The sequence below is a fragment of the Pteropus vampyrus genome, unplaced genomic scaffold (genome assembly GCF_000151845.1).
Source record: "Pteropus vampyrus isolate Shadow unplaced genomic scaffold, Pvam_2.0 Scaffold462, whole genome shotgun sequence".
Taxonomy (NCBI): Eukaryota; Metazoa; Chordata; class Mammalia; order Chiroptera; family Pteropodidae; genus Pteropus; species Pteropus vampyrus.
In genome coordinates this window covers 1,756,063-1,779,496 of record NW_011889243.1, presented here as the reverse complement: position 1 = coordinate 1,779,496, position 23,434 = coordinate 1,756,063, and the positions used below count along the sequence as shown (strand labels likewise).

General features: G+C 35.3%; 1 protein-coding gene across 3 annotated transcripts in view; it reads left to right on the top strand.

The window, feature by feature from the left end:
- Positions 1-23,434, top strand: part of HMG20A (high mobility group 20A) — an 80,407-nt gene that overhangs the window by 29,658 nt on the left and 27,315 nt on the right. For all 3 annotated transcript variants that reach the window (XM_011382129.2, XM_011382131.2, XM_023524378.1), the window contains exons 2-3: positions 17,069-17,161; positions 21,652-21,799. In XM_011382129.2, coding sequence (XP_011380431.1) covers positions 17,073-17,161; positions 21,652-21,799 — 237 coding nt within the window. In that variant the 5' untranslated portion in view covers positions 17,069-17,072. The remainder of the gene's footprint in view (positions 1-17,068; positions 17,162-21,651; positions 21,800-23,434) is intronic.

The following is a 23,434-nucleotide window of genomic DNA, read 5'->3' as shown; positions in this document are numbered from 1 at the left end:
TGTCAAAAATTTGAAGCTCTTTGGGTTTTTTCTCCAAAACTGAGTGAATTTGTTGTAGAAAACTGTAATTGTGCTTTTTTTCCTTACAGCTCCCATTGGTACATCTTAATTAGAAGTTACAAATTTTGTCTTTTAAATATTCTAATGTTACAGATATCCAGAGCCAAATTAGATATTTAGAGAGACTTTATAATAAGAATAAATGTCTCCAGAGAATATAGATGCTCCTGTGGAAACACATTTTAATGATGAGCTTTTTGATGTAAGCCAGATTTGGAGTCAAATTTCTGAAGGAAAAGAGATGTCAGTGGAATTAAGAGACAGATCAAGTACATTACATTTGAGGTATATCAAGATGTATTACCAAGAAGTAAAACAATTTATAAAAAGCATGTTACTTTTCTTACCAGTGACATAAGAATGAATGTATATTTATCAACTTCAGGTGTATTATAATTTTCAGAATTAATCTTTTAAGGAAATGCTGTCGAACCATATTAAATTCATAGTTATGGTCTCTTTTTCTATAATTAAATGGGATTTTTGTATGATAATTGCAATATATTGTCATGTAATTTTATCTGGAAAGTTGACCGGATATAAATTGAGTTAACCATATATTTCTAGCCAATAATGGAAATTTCTCATTCTGTTGCTGTCTAGTGAAGAAGAAATAGGAAGTCACAATACTGCTTTATCTCTGAGTATCAAAATTTGTCACTTATCTGCCAGGAAGATGAACTATGTGTGCTATGTGATATTGCACTCATATTTTGCGAGAGTACATGACACTTTCCCCTGGTCTCCTATAATTTCAAACATTTATTTTTTGCATTAAAATAAATACTGTTTTATAAAATTGAATACAGAATTTAAATGAACTTTTTAAAAATTTTTATCTTATTAGTTTCAAGTATACAGTACATTGGTTAGATATTTATATAGTTTATAAAACAATCCCCCTAATTGTTCTTTCTCTCCTCTGTCAATAATACTAACTGTATTTTCTATTATCATTCTCCTCATCCCCAGGACCATCTATCAACTACTAATTTATACTTTAACCCTTCACCCCATTCTCCCAGCTCCCCCAAACCCCTCTCCTCTGGCCATCACCAAATTGTCCTCTATATTTGTGAATCTGTTTTTGATTAGTTTGGTTTTTCTGTTCCTTAAATTCCCCCATAAGCGAAATCATATAGTATTTATCTTTCTCTGTCTGACTTATTATACTCAGCATAATAATCTCTGTGTCCATCCATGTCATTGCAAATGGTAGGATTTCTTTTTCTTTTTAATGGCTGAGTAATATTCCATCATATATATGAAACATAACTTCTTTATCCAGTCGTCTGTTGATGAGCATTTAGGTTGCTTCCATATCTTGGCTATTGTGAATAGTGCTGCAGTGAATATAGGGTTGCATAAATCTTTATGTTTTAGTTTTCATATTTTTTGGATAAATACCCAGAAGTACAATTGCTGGATCAAAAGGTATATTCATTTTTAATTTTTTGAGAAATCTTCATACTGTTTTCCATAGTGGCTGTCCCAATTTGTAATCCCACCAACAGTGTTTGAGGGTTCCCTTTTCTCCACATTCTCACCAGCACTTGTTCTTTGATTTATTGATGAAGCCATTTTGACAGGTGTGAGGTAATATCTCATTGTGGTTTTAATTTGCATTTCTCTGAAGATTAGTGACCTTGAGCATCTTTTCATATGTCTATTGGCCATCTGTATTTCCTCTTCGGAGAAATATCTGTTCAGGTCTTCTGCCCATTTTTTAAATGGGTTTTTTGGTTGTTGTTGAGTTGTATGAATTCTTTATATATTTTGGATATTAAGCTATTTAAATGAACTTTTTAATATAAAATGCAAAGTTTATAAACTGCCCTCATACTTTTCCTGGTTGACATGTTTACTCTTCTCTGTCCTGTAGGGATAATTTTGAATTAAGAGAGAGAATGAATATATCACTAAGAGTTACCTCTACCGCTTCTTTCAGCAGTAAGGTAGAAACTCTTCTAACAGTATTCTTTCTGGAGGGAGGAATAAGGAGAGTCTGTGAAAGGGAATTTTAGCTCTATTGTGTAGTCAAGTATTTTTTTTAAATAAAAGTATATTCATGTATTTCCTGTGAAATTGAAATATAAGTTTAAAAAGTCTTTGGTTCTTGAAGGTACATTCCTCTCTTTAACATAACCATATTACTGAATGTTGAGGAGTTAAAGATTGAAAAGTCTCATAATTCCACCACCACTCTCACCACCCTAACATAATTACTTTGAACATTTTGATATGTATCCTTCCGATCTTTTTTTGTATATATCTGTTCATTTAATGTAATATAACCTATATACTTTCTCATAAATATGTCATTGGAAATTTTGTAACATAATTCGCAAAAAAAGTTTCACATTCTTTTATTGTTTGCAAACCACATAAATATATATTTGATCCTCACTATATCTTTTTGAGTTAGAGAAGGTATTAGCACCATTTTACATGAAAGCAAATAATCATATAATGCCTCTACATAGTCTATATTGGGTTTGTGTTCTCGACAGAAGTACTTGCTAACATAGGCAGGTGAGTTCATTTAATGTATAAAGAAGAGCAAAACAAATCATTCTGAAAATTCTTACTCCCTGGGACCTACTCCTGCCTACTGGACTAAGTGAACCTTTGAACAGGTAACTCTGGAAGTAAAGATTTTGTCAGATTTTAGTAATACACTAAACACCAAGAATCTTGAGGTGATTTAATTAGTCTGGTTACTCTCCAGTTAGTTACTGCTAATATGGTTTTAAACTTGCTTTTGTTTCACCTAGAAACAAAAGAAACAACATCAATAGCTTATAAATCAGGAAGATAACATCTAACCACTTCATGAGAATTGCCTTGGTAGGATGGGAGCCTGGTGTCTCTTTGTATGAAGGGAGACTTAACATATTTGGTAGGATATTTAAAGGAAAACTGTTCCTAGGAAACTTGACTTTTAGAGCTATTGTTACAGGAAGCAACTCCCGACGGAGGAATTCGGATGTTCAGACAACTTTGTTAGAGGAAGGAGAATTTATTAGTTGTTACATGGGGTAACAACTCTATGCATGAGCTTGGTCTGGTTAGATTTATTACAGTTTATATACTTTTGCAGTGTCTATGCAAGGGGCACGTGATTCCTTTGAGGTTTTACATGTGCCTTCTTTCTCAGGATGGGGATTGGGAGCTTCGGGTGGGGGGTTACAAGCGGGGAGGAATTTTCAGACCACTGGTCTTAAGGCCATTTGTTTGCGGAACCCGCAACCTTGGCGTTATCAGCACCATTATAGGATTTCTGAATAGAGAGACTGGACTCCGAGGCTATAAGCAGAAAGTAGCACTTATTGATGCCGGCACCTTCTCAGCAGATTCCTATCCAAAGGCTGAGCTCTAATTGTAACATAACAAACAGTTTTACACAGTCTTGTTATTCCTACACAACTACAGAGATAAGAACATTAGTTGGATAGCAAGCTATGAATCAACAGATGTGAGCTGGAGAGTCCTTGAGGTGGGGGAGGTAGTTATAGGAAAACATGTTAGCTGGAGAGCACTGGGCAGAATGGGGGGAGAGAGCAGTTTTAACCAGCTGAGTCAATTATTTCTACAGGCCCTTTCTTTTGCATTTTTTCAGATGCTTCCTCTCCTCTCTCACTATAAATGTGCCAAATTTGAATTCTTTGAATTGGTTTACTTTCTGAAGTCCTGAGCATTGTCAGCTTTAGGATTCAAAAACAAAATATAGCAGAATACGTCTGGGTTTTACATTTTCTTTATTCCAGTTTAAAATGCCCTGTTAAGCACATTGCAATTGTGCCTATTTGTTTTGTGAGGAATACAATTTCATGTTACTGTTCAAAGTACTGAAGACTATTAACTAACTGCTTTCCTTCTCTGCCCTTGTGGGGAGGGAGGGGGAGAGAGAGAGAGAGAGAGAGTGAATGAGTGTGAGTGTGTGTGTGTGTGTGTGTGTGTGTGTGTGTGTGTGTGTGTGTGTGTGTGTGTCTTCAACTTTGAGGTGAAGAAAAATTCCCTACTATCCAAAGCTCTCTGTTTTCCTTTTAGGAATTCTTTTCTGTGAAGAGAATTTAATTTGTAAGTCAATTGATTAAAATGAAGAACATTTTTATAGGATCTATTTCCTTGTATGACACTATAGTTTTTATAAATGATCTCCAATTTTCCTTCTCAAAACATGTTATCTTTTACTTTTAATATTCATGGTCTTTGAAAGGTAAAAGGTTTGGGAGTTAATGCCTGTAATGCATGTCTTCTTTGCTGTGATGGTTTACAGCTGCAGGTTTGAGCTGAAGAAATCGATGTAAAATGTAGGAAAATAGAGGAGCAATGTTCCTCAAACCAATAAGGACCCTTGCCCTAGTGCTGTTAACTAGTAAGTTTTTGCGTGTCAAGATACTAGTGACCTTAGTTGCTTCTGCTTTCTCAAATATTGCCTTCCTCAGACTTCAGGCTTGAATTATTTTGTTTTAGAATTAGAAAAGAATCCTGTCTTCCTATCAGACATGAGTCTAGATTCCAAACATGTAAGTACCCTGAGCTAAATGTTCCTTCTCAGGTGTTTATTCCGCTGGTATTTTAAGTTTCCTTCAGATCTGGAATGCATCTGTGACTTTATTATTATAATTACAATTATTTTAGCGGGTCACCCCATCTATTCCATTCATCTCTTTCCCTTTCCTGCTTTTCTCATATATTTAAATAAGTAAATAAATCTTTATCTTTAAACACATCAACTACTACAGCCTTTACATTTTTTTACGGTTTACCCATCTGTCTCCCCACTAGGTTATGAAAAAGGATAAGAATTTCTTGTTAATCTTACTTACCTCTTTGTCTTTGGTGCCTAACACTGTGAAAAGGGTTGTTTTTCAGGTTTAGTTAAAACCTGTATTTCCTCTTGATAAACATAAAATGCCTCTATTCTGACATATTCTCCACAAGACTCACCAAGAAGTGAAAAAATACATGTATGTATCTTTATCAAATAAGTACATTAACTTTCTGTACTTTCTATAATTAATTACTTCTGTTTTCGAAATACAAAATTATAATATTGAATATCATTGAAAATACCTTTTCACATATTATATGGCCCCCTAGAAGGAATATGCCCATTCTGGCTTCCCCTCCCCCACCTACTACCTCTCAATCCCCACCTCATACCCACCTTTTTACTGTTTCATATTACCCAGTATCCTAGGAAATTTGGAAGGAAAATATTCTACACTAAGGAAATAATGCCAAATTTTATTGGATTACTTTGACTCTTAGTTCCAACACTGGTCCAGAAGTTGTGTTACTTGGGCAGTTATCTCCTTGTTTACTAATAATAAAAGCGGTGCTTGATTAGGCTGTGTAGGAAGGGCAACAGCTACATTGGGAAAGCTAAGTAGACTGTGACCTCAAAAAGCAACACCCTGCTTATAAAATGACAAGTTTTGTTTTAGCAGTGGCAAATGTTGGTTTGTTTATTTTTCCATTATCGCTGTGCTTTATACCATAATAAACAACTATATCTAGATTTCTGTTAAGTGTTTTGATAAGTGGATGCCGTATCTTGTCAAAGGCTTGATCATAAAGATGCTGTATCTTGTCAAAGACTTTTTCTGCATCTATTGATATGATCATAGGAATCTTATTTTTTATTTGTTTATGTGGTATATCACATTAATCGATTTGCATGAATTATCCCTGTGCCCCTGGGATGAAGCTCACTTGATCGTGTTGTATAATGTTTTTAATATGTTGCTGTATTTGGTTCGCTAGTATCTTTTTTAGGAAATTTGCATCAGTGTTCATGAGAGATATTGGTCTATAGCTTTTGTGTGTGTATTTTTCAGATTTTGGTATCAGGGTAATGGCCTCATAAAATGAGTTAGGAAATATTGCCTCCTTTTCAATTTTTTGGAAGAGTTTGAGGAGAACAGATATTAAATCTTCTTTGAATGTTTACTAGAATTCACTGGTGAAGCCATCTGGTCCTGGACTTTTACTTTTAATAGGTTTTTGATAATTGTTTCAATTTCCATAGTGCTAATTGGTCTATTTAGATTTTCCGGTTTTTCTTGATTCAGTCTAGGAAGGTTGTTGTATCTTTCTAAGTACTGGTCCATTCTTCTAGCTTATTTAATTTGGTGGTATATACTTTTTCATAGTATCCTTGTATGATCCTTTGTATTTCATAATTTCCCCTCTTTCGTCCCTGATTTTGTTTATTTGTGTCCTTTTTCTTTTTTCTTTAGTGAGTCTAGTCAGGGGTTTGTCAATTTTATTAATCTTCTCAAAGAACCAGCTCTTTTTTTCATTTTTTTCCTATTGTTTTTTTGTTTTCAATTTCATTTAATTCTGCTCTAATTTTGATTCTTTCTTTCCTTCTGCTGACTTTAGGCTTCATTTGTTCTTTTCTTCATTTTTTAAGATGAAGCATTAGGTTGTTTATTTGGGCTCATTCTTGTTTTTGGAGGTAGGCCTGTAATGATATGAACTTTCCTCTTACGACCGCTTTTGCCGTGTCCCAGAAGTTTTGATATGTTGTACTATCGTTATCATTCGTTTCTATGTTTCTCTTGATCTCTCTTTTTATTTCTTCTTGGACCTGGCCATTCTTCAGTATCATGTTGTTTAACTCCATGAATTTGTGGTTCTTCCTGCTTCCTTTTTGTAGTTTATCTCTAGTTTCAAAGCATTATGATCAGAGAATATGGTTAGTATGATTTCAACCGTCTTATATTTATTTATTGTTGAGGCTATCTCTGTGTCCTGGTATGTGGTCAATCATTGAGAATGTTCCATGTGCACTAGAGAAGAATTTATAAGCAGCTGTTTTGGGATGAAAGGCTCTGTAAATGTCAATTATGTCCAGTTGGTCTAATGTGTCATTTAAGGATGTTATTTCCTTATTGATTTTCTGTTTGGATGATCTGTCCATACCAACAGTGGGGTATTTCGGTCCCTACTACAGTAATGTTTTGGTCTGTTTCTCCCTTTAGTTCTGTTAGTAATTGCTTTATATATTTCGGGGCTCCGTGATTGGGCGCATAGATATTAATAAGTGTTATGTCTTCTTGGTGCATGATTCCCTTTATCATTATGAAGTGTCCCTCAGTATCTTTCTTTACCTTTTTTATTTTTAAGTCTATTTTGTCCGATATTAGAACCGTTACTCCCACTTTTCTCTGAATGTCATTTGCTCGAAATATCATTTTCCACCCTTTCACTTTGAGTCTATATTTGTCTTTGGAACTGAGATGTGTCTCCTGGAGGCAGCATATGGTTGGGTTTTGTTTTTTGATCCATTCTGCAACTCTGTGCTCTTTTATTGGTGAGTTCAGTCCATTTACATTTATGGTGATTTTTAAAATATGAGGTCTTCTTATAGCCATTTTATCTTTTGCTTTCTGGTAGCTCATTGTTTCCATTGCTTCCTTTTTATGTGTTTCTGTTTTCTTTATTTTGGTTGGGTTTTGTGGGTTTTCTCTCTGGTTCTTCTTGTATTATGTTATATACTTCAGTTCTGAATCTTTGGCATGTGGTTAGCATTACGAATATGTAAAGGATGTATGTATGTGTGTATATATATGTATGTACACACACACACACAGGTGTCCATTTTCTTCTGCACGTGCCTTATCTCCATTGCCCTTTGTGAATTTGGATCTTTGATTCCTCCCCTTTTCATTGTTGTTTCATTTTGTCCCTATGTATGCTGAACGTTCATTACTCTCTTGCTATAGCAAATTTCTTATCCTTTCAGAACTCACTGAGCTCTTTCAGAAGTACCATCCTGAATTCTCTGTCATTTAATTGTGTAATTCTATGTCTGTAAGCTTATTTTTCAGAGATTTTTCTCTTTCTTTCTAAGCTGCCTTGTCACCTTGGTTGTTCCTGGTGTTTAATGTACTATTTCTCCACCTTGGCATTAATGGAAGTATATTCTGGTTTTTTTCCAGAATGATGATTTATTATATAAATGTCTCTCTTTAGCCTGTTGCAAAGAAGGCATTTTTCTTTTGGTTTCCAGTAGGTGGTGTCTAAGCCTCTTGCATCCCTGCTGTGTCTAAAGCCTTACTAATACCTTTTTTTCTTATAGATGTTTAATCTCACTTGCTACTCTTAGTCTAAGTCCCTGTCAGTGTTAGCGACAGTTTCAGTAGCGTTTGCTCAAATTCCCTTGGGTCTCCACGGTGTTGGGTCTCAGGGATATGGGTGAGTGGCTCTCTGGGTTGACGGTTAGGGGCTGCAGCTCAACCTCAGTTTTGCAACTGTGGCCAGTAAAAATCAACTATTGTTTTTCTGCCATCCCACTTCTCTGCCCTCTGCCCTGATGACTGGGCCTTGCCGCTGGCTGGCTGTGGGGAGCTCACAGCTTTCTCAGGCAGGGCCATTCAGGGAACTTGCCACTACTTCTCCCCTCCCCCTCCTCCTACAGGTAGCTCCAGGAGCTGGGAGAGGCACCTTCTTTATTTCTCCCAGTCCATTGCCTGACACCCAGGGTTATGACCTGTGGTAGCTCTTATGCACAGATCCCACACTCAGACATGCTGGTGTGCAGTTTTGGTGTTTTTTATTGAGTTTTAGGAGTTCAGCTTGTTGTTGCTTCAAGGAGAGACAGAGAGAGCTAGGGATGTCTCTCACTCCGCTATGTTTCTCCAAACTCCCCAGTAATGTATTTTTAATTTCAAATTCTCACTTGTTCATTGATGATATATAGGAAAGCAACTGATTTTTATATTAACCTTGTATCCTGCAACCTTGCTATACTCACTTAGTTCCATGAGTTTTTTTGGTCAGTTCTTTCAGATTTTCTACCTTCAAAATTCCTATCTGTGAACAAAGAGAGTTTTATTTTTCCTTTCTCAATCTGTATACCTTTTATTTACTTTTCTTGAATTATTGCATTAGCTAGGACTTCAGCTACAGTGTTGAAAAGCAGTGGTAAGAGGGGCATTCTCACTTTGTTCCTGATCTTAGAGGAGAATCATTGAGTTTCTCACCATGAACTATGTTACTAGCTATAGGTTTTTTGTTCATGTTCTTTATCATGCTGAAGAAGTTCTCATCAATTCCAAATTTGCTGAGAGTTCTTATCATGTATGGATGTTGGATTTTGTTAAATGCTTTTTCTGCATCTATTGATATGATTGTGTAATTCTTCTTTATCCTGTCGATATGATGGATTCCATTAATTAATTTTTGAATGTTGAACCAGCCGTGCATACCTGGGATAAATCTAACTTGGCCATAGTGTATCATTCTTTTTATACATTGTTATTTGATTTGCTAATATTTTTGTTGAGGATTTTTGCTTCTACGTTCATGAGAGATATTTGTCTGTAGTGGGGGTCTCGTGTGTGTGCGTGTGTGATGTCTTCATCTTATTTTGATATTAGGGTAATGCTGGCTTCATGAAATGAATTGGGAAGTATTCTCTCTGCTTCTATTCTCTGAAAGAGATTGTAAAGGTTTAGTATAATTTCTTCCTTAAACACTTAGTAGAATTCACCAACAAACCCATCTGGGCCTGGTGCTTTCTGTTTGGGGAAGGTTATTAAAATCGTTTCTTGTGTGAGATTTGGTGATGAAAGGCTCTGTAAATTTCAAAGAATTGGTCCATTTCATTGTGGTTATTAAATTTGTGGGCATAGAGTTGTTTATAACATTCCTTTATTATCCTTTTAGTGTCCATGAGATCTGTAGTGATAGCTCCTCTTTCATATCTGATATTAGTGATTTGTATCTTTTTTATGCTTAGACTGAGTAAAGGTTTATTGATTTTATTGATTTATTGAAAGAACAGCATTTTCTTTTGTTGATTTTCTCTTTTGATTTCCTGTTTTCAATTCCATGGATTTCTGCTCTAGTCGTTATCTTCTGCTTACTTTGGATTTAATTTACTCTTTCTAGTTTCCTAAAGTGGAAGCTTAAAATATTGATTTTAGATTTTTGTTGTTTCTAATATATTTATTCAGTAAATTTATTTCTAAGTACTGCTTTTGCTATACCCCACAAATTTTCATAAGTTGTATTTTCATTTTATTTTAATTCAAGATATTTTTCAATTTTTCTTGCTTTCTTCTTTGACTCATACGTTATTTAAAAGTGTGTCATTTAATCTCTAAGTATTTTAGGATTTTCCAGCCTTTCTCTGTTACCTATTTCTAGTTCAATTTTATTGTGGTCTGAAAGCAGACATTGTATGCTTTCTTTTTTTTTTTTTTCTTTTTTGAATTTGTTAAGGTATGTTTTATGGCCCAGAATTTGGTCTGCCTTGGTGAATGTTCCAGGTGAGCTTGAGAAGAATGTGTAATCTGGGGTTGTTGGATTAAATAGTCCTACAGATGTCAGTTACATCCAGTTGATTGATAGGGCTATTGAGTTCAACTATGTGCTTGCTAATTGTCTGTTCTGGATCTGTCCATTTCTGACAGAGAAGTGTTAAAGTCTCCAGTCATAATAGTGGGTTTATCTACTTCTCCTTGCACTTCTATGTTTTTGCCTCACATATTTTGACACTTGTTGTTAGACATACATATTTTGGATTATCATGTCTTGGAGGGGTTAATACTCCAAGACATGATAATCCAAAATATGTATGTCTAACATTATGCAATACCCTTCTTTATCCCTAATAACTTTCCTTGCTCTGAAGTCTGCTCTGTCTGAAATTAATATAGCTACTCTTCTTTTGATTAGTGTTATATCATTCTCCATCCATTCTTTCACTTTTAATCTTTATATGTCTTTATATTTAAAGTGGTTTCTTATAGACAACACATGGTTGAAACTTTTTTGATCTACTCTGACCATCTTTGTCTTTTAATTGGTGTATTTAGACCATTGATGTTTAAGAGGATTATTGATATACTTGGATTAATAGCTACCATATTTGTTACTATTTTCTATTTGTTGCCATTGTTCTTTTGTTTCTATTTTTGTTTTCCACACTTTTTCTGTCTTTTTGGTTTTAACTGAGTGTGATTCCATTTTCTCTCCTTTCTTAACATAGTAATTATATTTATTTTTCTATTTTTGTTAGTGATTGGTTGCCCGAGAGTTTACAGTATACATTTACTACTAATTCACATCCACTTTTATATAACACTGTACCACTTAATGAGTTAATACTGTATAATAGCAAAATATTCTAATTTCTCTCTGTCATCCATTATATCACTGCTGACATTCATTTCACTTATACTAAGCCCAGGTGTGTATAAGCATACATATATTGAATTGTTGCTATTATTACTTTGAACAAATTGTTGTCTGTTAGATTAATTATAAGAAAAAGAAATTTTTATTTTACCTTTACTTATTCATGCTATAATGCTCTTTATGTAAATCCAAGTTTCTGACCTATATAATTTTTCTTTTTATTTAAATTAGTTTCAAGTATACAGTACATTTATGTAGTTCATAAAATGATCCCCCCAACTGCTCCCTCCCTCCCCTGGCCCTCCACGTAGACATTATATTAGTGTTAACTGCATTCCCTATGCTGTGCTCCCTATCCCCATGACCATCTATCAACTACTGATTTATATCTGAAGAACTTATTTAACACACTTTGCAAGGCAGGTCTACTGAAAACAAATTCCCTTGATTTTTCTTTGAGAAAAATCTTTTATTTCTCCTCACTTTTGTAAGATAATTTCACGAGGTATAGAAATTTAGGTCGTTGGGGTTTTTTCTCTCAATACTTTAAATATTTCACTCCACTCTCTTGTTTGCATAGTTTCTGAAGAGAGGGCAGATAAATTATCTTTCTTCTCTGTAAGTTAGGTAGTTTCTTGGTCTGGCTTCTTTCAAGGTTTGTTTTGATTTTCTTCAGTTTGAATATAATATTCTTTAGTTTGATGTTTTTTTGAGGGGATAAGTTTTTATGTTTTGTTTTGTTTTTTTTACATTATTCCTATTTGGTGTTCTCTGAGCTTCTTGGATCTGTGGTTTGCTGTCTGACATTAAAATGGAGATATGCTCAGTCATTGTTGCTGCAAATATTGCTTCTGCTCTTTCTTCAATTGATATTCTCATTACATGTAAATTAGTTACATTCTTTGTAGATATCCCACAGTATTTGGATAATATGTTCGTTTTCTTTTTCAGTCTTTTTTTTCTTTGATTTTCACTTTTAGAGATTTCTTTGGTTATATTCTCAAGCTCAGAGAGTCTTTCCTCAGGTGTGTTCATTCAGTCTACTAATGAGTGCATCAAAAGCATTCTTCATTTGTGTTTTTGATTTCCAGCTTTTCTTTTTTATTCATTCTTAGAATTTCCATCTCTCTGCTTACATTATCCATTTGTTCCTGCATGTTGTCTATTTTTTTTTTCATTAAAGCTCTTAACATGTTAATCACAATTTTTAAAAATTCTGGTTTATCATTTTAATGTTCATGCCATATCTTACTGTGGTTCTCATGCTTGTTCAGTCTCTTCAAACTGTTTTTGTCTTTTAGTATACAGTGTTACTTTTTGTTGAAAAGTTGACATAATGTACTGAGTGAAAGGAACTGTGGTACCTAAGCCTTTAGTAATGTAATGGTAAGATGTAGGGGAAGGAAAAGCATTCTGTAGTTTTATGATTAGGTCTCAGTCTTTTGGTGAGCCTATCCCCATGGACTGTGAACTTCAAGAGTGCTTCTTAGGGTTTTTTCCCCTCTTTGGGTTGAACAGGGTGGCTAGAGGGAGCTGGAGTTGATATTTCCTTAGCACTCCTGAAAAGTGTAGTAAGGATATGGAGAATTCAGAACTCGCTCATATATTGTTAGTGGGGATGTAAAATGGTGCAGGTGGTTTGGAAAACAGTTTGGCAGTTCCTCAAAGTGTTACGCATGAGTACCATATGACCCAGCAATTCCACTCCCAGGTATATGCCCAAGAGAATTGAAAACATCTACACACAAAAATGTGTACACAAGTATTTATAAGCAGCATTATTCACAAATTAGCCCAAAAATGTTAAACAACCCAAGTTTATCAGCTGATGAATGGATAAATAAAATATGGTATAGCCATACAATGTGGGGAACCTTGAAAACTTTATGCTAAGTGAAAGAAGCCAGACACAAAAAGCCACATAGTATATGATTTCATTTATATGAAATGTCCAGAATAACTATAACATAAACACAGAAAGTAGATTATTGGTTACCTGGGTCTAGGGATAGGGGTGAATGGGAAGTGACTGCTAAGGGATACTGAGTTTCTTTTTGGAGTGATAAAAATGTTCTAAAATCTATTATGGTCTTGGTCATAAAACCTTGTAAATATATGAAAACCACTGAATTCTATAGTATGTGAATTATGTCTAAAAATTAAGTAATTTAGGATGGTTTTTGATGTGAGTCCAGGGAATGTGAAGCATTGAGGCTAATAAGCAGGAGAGTCTGGGCGAGTTAGGTTTCAGTTGGCTGGAAAAGTTTGATAGAGCTGATGTAGCAGTTGGGAAATATCCTAAGAACATATAGAATAACTGCTGAGATTATGGTTGGATAGCATAAATTTATAGTAGTGCTCTTTTTGTGTGTGATTTTTCTCCAGCACTATCTTGAGTTAAAACTCAGAGTTGATCTATATCTGGAGTATAGAAAGATAGCAAGGCAAAGGAATTGAAAGTGTTGGCAAAAGAATATTTGAAATGTAGTCATAGGATCTAAGCTGGACAGAGAAGAGAAAATCAATGGTCAATGAATAGAGGTTTGCGTAGTTAAAGTTATCAGTTGTGGTAGAAGTAATTGAGCTGAAATAATAGGAAATAGTAGTCAAAGATTTTTGAATTTGAGGTTGGTATAGCCAAGTGACACAATTTTTAAAGAAAAGGGGAGTTTCGCATAATGGTTGTAGTATGGGAAATGAGGGTAGAATCCCACCTCTCACCTCTGAGGTATATTGTTGGGGAAGGAATATCTCCAAGGAAGAGGACTTAATGAAGAAAGATTAATATATGTAAAGTAAAGAAAAGATACTTGGAAAGCTCCAACCCCAGAAAACAGAAGTACAATTATGCTTCCTGCATTGTCCAACACATTGAGAATAACATAATCTCATGTTGAGATAATTTCTTTTGTCAGGAAAGGTCACTAGGACAGTCTTAGTTGAGGAACATTTCTTAAGCTCCACCTAATTTCCTTTGTTCTGGTCCTTTATTGACCAAAGCAATGTTCTGATTATGATTTGGCTCCGCATATTACTACAGGGATAGACCGTGTTGATTGGCCAATAAATATCTTATGTGCTTAATATAATTCTCATTACAGTTTTTATAATCGTCGTTAAAAGTCTTAAATTGGCACTGTTTTATGCATCCGTTTTTTTGTTTGTTTGTTTGTTTTCACTGAGTGGTTAGTGTTAAAGGGAATTTCTGGGTTTCCAAAGCTACTAGACCCCAGTTCAAAGTGTAAGCCCCAAGGTAATAGCAGTTTTTCAGCCCTCCCAGTAGAAGCTTTCACTGGATTAGTTCCTTCTGCAAGGAAACATCTGCATGGTATACCTATTTATGTAAACAGCAGTGGAGAACCAAACGTGTATATTGCCTTGCCTTTGTACATATTGCTCTTATTTCCCCTTCCAGAGCAGTATTCATTACATTTCTTAAGTGCTTTGCATAGAATTTCAAAGTTCAGTGTGACCTGTGTACTACTAGGACATTGTCAGGCATAGATGCTACACTGAGGGGCTTTTGGCAATCAGTGACTTGGTAGCTGTGATTGAGTTTGAATCACCCCTTCTTGGTCTGCATGAAAGCAGATTCTTGTAGGATCCCAGCCTTATTCTTGGGAATCATTTTATTTTCCAACTTATTGGATTAGTTTAGAGGCCTTTGGGTTTCAGTGGACCATTTCCTCATTTCCTTCTTTTGTTAATCTTGACCACTTGACCTTCCACCCACTTTATTACTCATTTTTTAGGGACCTAACTATTCAGTAACACTAAAGGAGGTATATCCGAAGCCACATAGATTAAGTAAAACAAGCTTAAGAGGGAAAAAAAAAGCAAAAAATGTGTGTTCTCTGAGCTTTCTTTGTTTATATGGTCTGTTCAGATGTTATTAAAGTTGTGTTGTCCAGCTGCCTCCCCATATTTCAGAAATGACTAGATATCTAGGAGACATTCAGAGAAGGGCGTGTTGGCATAGTGAATGAAATAACACTGTTCGTCCCCTGCCAAATAACATATCTTCTTTTGAGGTGTGGGAGGGACACCAGAAGCTTCAAATGCTGAATCTTGAGATTCTTGAAAGGCTATTTATTTCTAGGGAGACTTTTAGAAAGAAGCCAAATAAACAAGTCCTTTTAAGGGTTGGAGGGTATATACCTGGCTATTTGAATGTTTGTTCACGATACACAGTTCGACTGTATGCCATCTAATTGTTCCATTTTCTTTTAGTAAGATGAATGTTGGTTTAAGGTGATATTAGCAGCCTTTAAAGCCCAGGCTTTAATCTGATCTGTATATAATGTGAATTAAAATTTGTGTCAGGATTATTCTAGAAAACATCTAGAATGGAATTTTGCAGGATTTGTTAGAGCCCCCTGTTAAACCCCCTGACCTGAAGGAGTTGAAAGGGGTTAGCAAACATCCCAGCACATGCGATGAACTCCATATTGTGGTTGAGTAGAAGTTTCTCTCTATTCCTCCCATGCTTTATCCCCTATAATGGGTAGTAGATAAACAGAGATGCATTTTTTTTTTTTTTACATTAAGCTATTTATGGAACTTGGTCTGCTAAATAACAAATTTAGAAGTGAAAATAAGAAAAGTAAAAAGAAAGAAATCATCGGTTCGGAAGTAAATTGTTCTATTGAAAATTTAGAATATGAAGTCAGTGTCATCTGCATTTTCTTTGTTATTTCCACTTCAGTAGGATAAACCATAGCTCTGCTTGGGCTACTGAGTTTTCCTTTTAATTGCTGGTTCACTAGGTCTCTAGCAGCAGCACCTGAAATAACTGCTCAGAGAGCTCCTACATGAATTCTCATAATTTGCTTCTCAACTCTCTCGGTTGATTGAGGCATTCTTTCTTGAGTAGTTTGCACTTCCACTTAAGTGGCTGATGTTTGGGGTCACTTTTGAACGTTTTGGTTGAATATCACTTTCATGATGAGCGGAAGGCTGCTACTTTTAGCTATATGGAGTAAAGCCCTTGGTGGTAAACCTTGGAAAGGAAAAAACTTTGCTTTGTAGTGATAAGCTAAATGAAATTACTCTCTCTGTCACTTTATCCTTTTATCCTTTCATGCTGATAACCTTGAGTTCTTGTGATTTGTTTTCTTCAATTAAGCTTAGTTGTTCTCTGTACCCAGATGCCTGCTATTTCTGCTGTTGGTCATCATAGTGATGTGGAGCATGTTTCTGACCTGGAAGTGTCGTTTCTTTAACTATGAACCACATCAGTATGCCTTCCATCCTCTGCTTCCTTTGCACTATTTCCTTTTGGAGGGCTCAGTTTGTCATCATTGAATCTGAGGATTCATCTGGGACTGAGAACTGGTAATGCTGTAATAACAATACCTTTCTTTATATAATAATACTCAGAGCACGTAAACCTTAGCCTTCCTCTGTTTATGAAGCACTTCCAGTTTAATTTTTCACAATAACCCTCTGGGTTAAGTCAGCAATTTTGTCTAAGATAGTGAGATTGCATCTTAAGGAGATTGAATAACTTGCTCTGGGTTGCAATGCTTCTGAGTTACTCTGCTTAATTTCTCAGGAAATGAAGTATACTTTTGAAGATATTCTGAAAAAACAAAAAAGGAATTTTCCAAACTGTGAGTTGTTAAAAATCTAACTTTTTAGTCCGGTCAGTTGATTAAGACCAAGGTTGAAAGCCCATTCTTTAACCATAGAGTTTAAATTGATGTGTCCAAGTCACAAAATCTAATATTCAGGTCAGTTTCTCTTCTCCTGCTGATACAATAAAGTTAAGAAAGACTGGCTGTTAAATTAGTGGAACTTGAACTGGAAGTAATTAAGCCATTATTTTTTAATTCTCTCTTCTTTTTAGGGAGATGGAAACCTTGATGACTAGTTCCACCCTGCCTCCCCTTTTTGCAGATGAAGATGGATCCAAGGAGAGTAATGATCTGGCTCCCACTGGGTAAGCAGCTACTTTGGGACACTGGGCCTCGTCCTAGGCTTCAAAACAAAGTTTCTGACAAATTACGACGTGCTAAAAAGGCAGTTTTATATCATAAGAATAGAAGATATAGTTGTTACGCTTTGCAAAGAGAGTGAGAGCCATTGTAAGGTGCTTTGTAATCAGCATTCAGCTGTCACTTGAAGCGCTCTGTCTCCTGTGAACTGGAACAGCAATATGTGGGGTCTAGCAAACATCAATGACTCCCAGTTAAAATAAGTACATGGTCACTATTAAAGAAATACCTGCCACAGGGTTAGCTCTGAAAATCAAGTTCATTTTGTTTGAATTGCCACAGATATTAAAATAATTTTTTTTCTAAAGGTCTGATTTTTTTTTTTTTTTTAAGATCAGAATTTTTAATATGATTCTTTATTCAAGATGCCTAGGAGCTCTAGCTGACTTCTGTTCTTTTACTTTTTTCCCCTTGTGTTCCTTCTTTACTGTATTTGGACAGATAAGCAAAGATAGTAAAGGCATATAAAAAAGGGCTAATAGCAATAATCCTTCCCTTAAAAATCTGTTATGCTTAAATTTTTATCTTTTCTGTTTAGAAATTATTTGCCAAGGAAGAAATGTGTTCAGTATAGATTGAAGTGCTAGCTAATTCTTAAGATGTGTTATTTTAATATTATTTAGAGCTCTTTAAAAATAGACTCTACTTTGTAATTCTGTTTTCCTTCCTTCACTTTTGTTTCCTACCTCATTAATATCTGCCTCTTCCCTTACTCTTCAGATGAAACTGTTCTCCAAGACCTTTCAGAAGTTTGCCATTACTAAATCCAGTTCATTCAGTAAAAATTTTCTGAGTGTCTGCTATGTGCCAGACACTGTTCTAGGCACTAGATATTAAGCAACTAAAACAGACAGAACTCCCAGCCCCTGTAGAGCTCAAATTCTACCAGGGAAATCAGAAAAAAAAAACAGGTTAAATAAGTAAAATACTATGTTGATAAGAACTATAGATTAAAAAAGGGAACAACAAGGGACTAGATCTGGTAGGATCTGAGAGATCAGAGTAAGCACTTGAACTGTTACTCTGAGAAAGGAAAGCATTGGAAGCTTTTGAGCCAAATGATATGATTTGACTTATTTTTTAATAGGATCCCCGTGGCCATTATATTGAGAAAATAGAGTGAAGGGAGCAGGGGCTGAAGCAAGGAGGCCAGTTAGGCTCCTGAAATAATTAAGGTGAGAGATGATGACTTAAAAAACATCGCTAGCGACTTTGACAAGAGTACTTTAAGTGGAGTCTTAGGGGTAAAAACCTCACTGGATTGGGATTCAAAGATAGTGCCACTGGGGGTGGTGAGACATATAGAATTCTAGATATATTTTGAAGATAAACCAAACTGGATTTGCCCAAAAGACGGGACAAGATGTAAGAAGGGAGAAAAAAGCCACTCCAAAGTTTTGGCCTAAGAGACCGAAGGGATGGAATCACCATTAACTTAGATGTTTAAAACAAAGCAGGTAGGGGAGGGGATTTTAGGAGCTTGGTTTTGTAGATTTGAAACTTGAGATGCTTGTTAGATATCCACACAGAGATGTCAAACAGGCAGATTGATACCAGGTTCTGAAGTTAGAGGAGGTCTACACTAGAAACTTGGGAGTCATCAGTATACATAAAGCCATAAAACTGGACAAGATCCTCAAAGAAATGAACACTGTAAATTAAAAAAAAGAAAAGAGAAAAGCTCTAATTCCTAAGCTCTGGGATGCTCCATCATTTAGAAGTCTGGCAGAAGAGGAACAGTCAGCAAAGAAAACTAAAGGGAATAGTTAAAAGGGTAGCAGAAAAACCAGGGGAGTGTGGGGTCTTGGAAACCAAGTGAAAAGGAAGGAAAAGACATAAACTGGGTCAAAACCTTACCTGGAAGATCAGGTAAGATGAGGACTAAGAAATTACACTGGACTTTGACAAGTTGTAAGCACATATTTCCTTTGGGTTAGGTTTAAGAGAGAATGAAAGGAGAAAAAATGAAGACAATAAGTTAATTCTTACCAGTATAAACAAATGAAGTCAATTAGTATAAACAGTTCTATAAAAGAAAGGAAAAAAATTAAGTGGGATCAAGAAAGTGTTTTTTGTTTTCATTTCTGTTGTTTTAAGAGTAATAATGCCACATTTGCATGCTGATTAGGCTAATCCAGTAGAGAAGGCAAAATTGGTGATGCCAGAAAGGGCAGAATTGCCAAAAACCTGTGTTTGAGTAGGCTAGCAGGTATGAAAGCCAGGGCACAAATGGTAGGGTTGTTGGCTTTAGCTAAGAGTACAGACAGTTCATTCACAGGAACAAAAGAACCTTTTTATGTCATCTCAAAGATATTTAATGCCTTTGACCACTCCTTTCTGATTCCTGTCTATTTCAGTCAGAGAATCATAGGATTGGTACTCTTTTCCCAAACCTACTTCTCATATATTACTGAAATAAGAATGTACAAGAGTTAGTAACTTAAAAATTGGTAGCACATTGAAATGAGACTGACAGTGAAAGAACAAGTTGCCTAAGACAGCCAAAATGATTGAAACATTGGAAAAACAAAGCTGCTGAGATCAAACTGGATTTCTGTTAGCTCCTCTTTTCAGAGAACATGATTGGCATTGAGCTCATAGATTCTCTTACCTTTTTCAAAGACCCTCAAAAATGTCGGAACCTATTGTTTACGATCATCTAATATGTTTTCTAGAAAGTTTTGGAAAAGTATACTTTAATTTTCAGGACAATCTACATCTGCTTTTATTCACTTCTCAGTCCTCTGTAATCTGGTTTTTATTTCCATTCCACTAAAACTGTACTCCCTAAAATCGCCAGCAAACTTTGCGTCTTCAAATTTAGCAGATATTTTTTTCACCTGTCTTATTTGGCATCTGCAGCTTTTTACTTAGTTAATTTCCACTTCTTAAAACCCTAAATCTCTTAATGTCCTCTCTCATCTATTCCTAGCTCTTCTAACACTTGTTCCTCAAATGATATTGTTCCAACAGAGTTCTGTCCTGACTTTTCTCACTATCTTTCTGGAGAATGTCTAGCACTTCCCGTTATTGCCGTGGGCTGATGCCTCAAATCTGTCTCATGCCTTTTCTTCACTGCTGTTCTCTCAGGGTATGTTTCCAGTTGTCTGTGGAACAGTTCCACTTTATTATGTCTCGAGTGTTTCAGACATACCATTTTATTCTTTTACACACATACACACACACACACTCATTCCAGTTGTTTCCTTGGTTCATAGTATATAATCATACAATCAGGAAACCTCAGAATACCTTTGACTCTTCTTTTCCTCTCACTATATTCAGTCATTAAGTTCTCTCCATTCTACCTCTTAAGTATCTCTTAGCTTTCTCTCCCCTATTCTCCATCCTGTCTGCCCATGTCTCTCACTTCGTTTATTGCAATAGCCTCCTGATGGGGTTCATTTTCTCTTGTTATGTTCTTTCTGATTGTAATGATGTTTTTTACCTGGTGAATGCCTATCCATCTTTCAAGACTGCCTCTGTAAAATCTCTTAACATCCTATCCACACATATAAAATTTATCATACCCTCTACTGTGTTTTTATGGCACATTTTACAAACTTATATTTCAGTACTTATGTTACATTATAATTATGTGTCTATAACCCTATGAAGTATACATTCTTCCAGAATAAAACTAAATATTACTTTCTTATGTATCTTCCTCCACTTCCCCCACACCTCTCCCCTGAAAAACCTCAAACTCATGGCACATGATATTGCCTTTTCTTACATTCCTTCATCCACATGTGATAGGGTAAGTCAGTCTAAGACCCAGCCATCTTCTGTATCCTTGTGAGAACCGGTCTGCTGACTGAGCTGGAACAAATGGTGGGATCAGAAAAGAAATATATCTGTCTGATTCTTTAACATTTATACTTGAACTTAATGAACTTGATAATATTGTTTTTAAATAATCTGGTTGTCAATAGACACTATAATCCAAGAAAGAATAGCCTGTGGAATGAGATGTTTCTTATGCCCTTCAAGAACTCTCTATTTTGTGATGGGGACAAACAGCTTCTTCAATCCCCATTCCTATTCTCATTTTCTATAAATAGTATTTTCCCTTTACATTGTAGATACAGGAAAGGTAGCATATAAAAGTCAGATTCTATTGCATGCTCAGAACTAATGTGAAGTCTATGTTGAGGGAAGAGGTAATATTTTGGGAAAAGAATATTTTTTTTTAGTAGGAGACTTCTTCATGGAACTGATCTGATTCAGTCAAGCACTGAAACCATTTTTTAAAATGCTCTATAAAAAAGTGCTATGGAGACATTGTTTACATTTATACAGAATGAGGTGGGGGAATTAATTCAAGGGCTGGCGTGTACTTTTGCTGGCAGGGAAGTTTGTCTTGAACTTGGTAAGTAAGAGTGTTTGATGCTATTGATACTGAACTTTTACACTTCTGCTTTTTATTCTTCAGGTTAACCCACCCAGAGGTTCCATATAGTAGTGGAGCCACGTCATCCACCAACAATCCAGAATTTGTGGAGGATCTCTCCCAAGGTCAGTTGCTTCAGAATGAGTCTTCAAACACAGCAGAAGGCAATGAACAGAGGCATGAAGATGAGGTACGCTGAAGTGTCTCCTCCTGTTACTGGTTTCTGAAGCTTCTGAAGAAGCAGGCAGCAAGGGAGTTGATCGAGGTGTCCATCATCTGGCTTTCTTAAATTCGGCAGAATTTTCTGCTTTATATTTCTTACTTTATGTGGAATCATATTAATGGTTTTAATGACATAAAGACAGGTAGACTTTTTTTCCGCTGCCTAAGAGATTTATACCTACAGAAGAATATTAGATATTTAACAAATGCTTGTTGAATGAGTAAATGAATTATTTAATTAAATAAGTAATTAATGAGAAGTCCACATGCCCATGTTCAAGGCCACATACTGCTCACTAAGTCCTGTAGCATGGAGTTTTTATGTGCCCAAAGGATTCATGCTACTTACCAAATCATTCGACCATCCATGGGGGACATCTTTAAATAACACAGAAGTTGTGTATGGGCCTGGGAAGTCTTGTTCTTGTTGGACTTTCAGTGTTTCTCAAAAATGACTGATTTCCATTGTCTATGTTTTAAGGCACTCGTTTTTAGCCATAAAAGAGTACTACCATTGATTTTTAGCCTTTTTCTTATTTTAAAAGAGCTGATTTTTCTGTGTTGGCAATCTTAAAGGTTATGATGAATGCTTAAGGCTTCACAAACATCTTAAAATCCTTAGTAACTTTAACATTACTAGGTTCACAAAAAAAAAAAGAAAGCCAAATATACCATTTGCCCTATGGTGAATTATTACACCATTTTATATATATTTGAAGGGGTGTAATACTGTAATTAATATTTAGGTGTTTTTTTGGTCCTATTTTGCTTATATTTCTCTTTTATGAAATAAGAATTCTTATATTCATAAAACATTATCAACTGAAGGCTGTATGTATTTGTAAAATTATGAAGCAAAAATATGTGTATCTCATTTAAAAGGACAAGGAAAAGGTTTGTAGTAAAACGTCAGGGTACCTCAGTCCTTTATTTAAACTTTTTTAGAGGTGATTTACTTTTGGATTTAACTATATAACATATAAAGACTTCTGACTTTATAAAATAAACATCTTAAGGAACAAATCACCAACCCAAAAACTAGACTTCATTTTGGATATATTATGCTTATTGAAATTTTTCTAAGACTTAGATATTAATTTAACAATCTGTACTATCTCCTATGGGAAATAAACTGATCTTTGAGTAGTATCAATAAGAAGCACCCTTCATGAATGATTTTTAATTCCTGTACTTCAACTTGTTTCTTCATTTGCCCAATGCATATGACATTTTGTTCTGATCTACTGTGACAATGTTTGCTTCTCTGGTACAGTGCTGTGTATGTGCTGTATTTCTCATTTAGAATACTCCCCTGTTGGGAGGCGGGACTTGTTAAGTGCATATGAAGGCCAAAGCTTGAGTGATTGTGACACTCCTTTATTCTTATCTCTTGGAGTTAGCACTAAAATATCCACTTAGTGCAACAGCTTGTAGTTTGGTACCTAAAAGGGTCTAAAAGTGAACCATCTAGAGTCCCCTCTTGAAAACTGCATTGCAGCTATTTGTACCTGTGAAAGATTTGGAGAGCTTTGAATACCCATTAATGACAGGAAAATGCAACTGTGATCCTATTTTGTTTGTTAGTATTTATTGTTGTGTTATT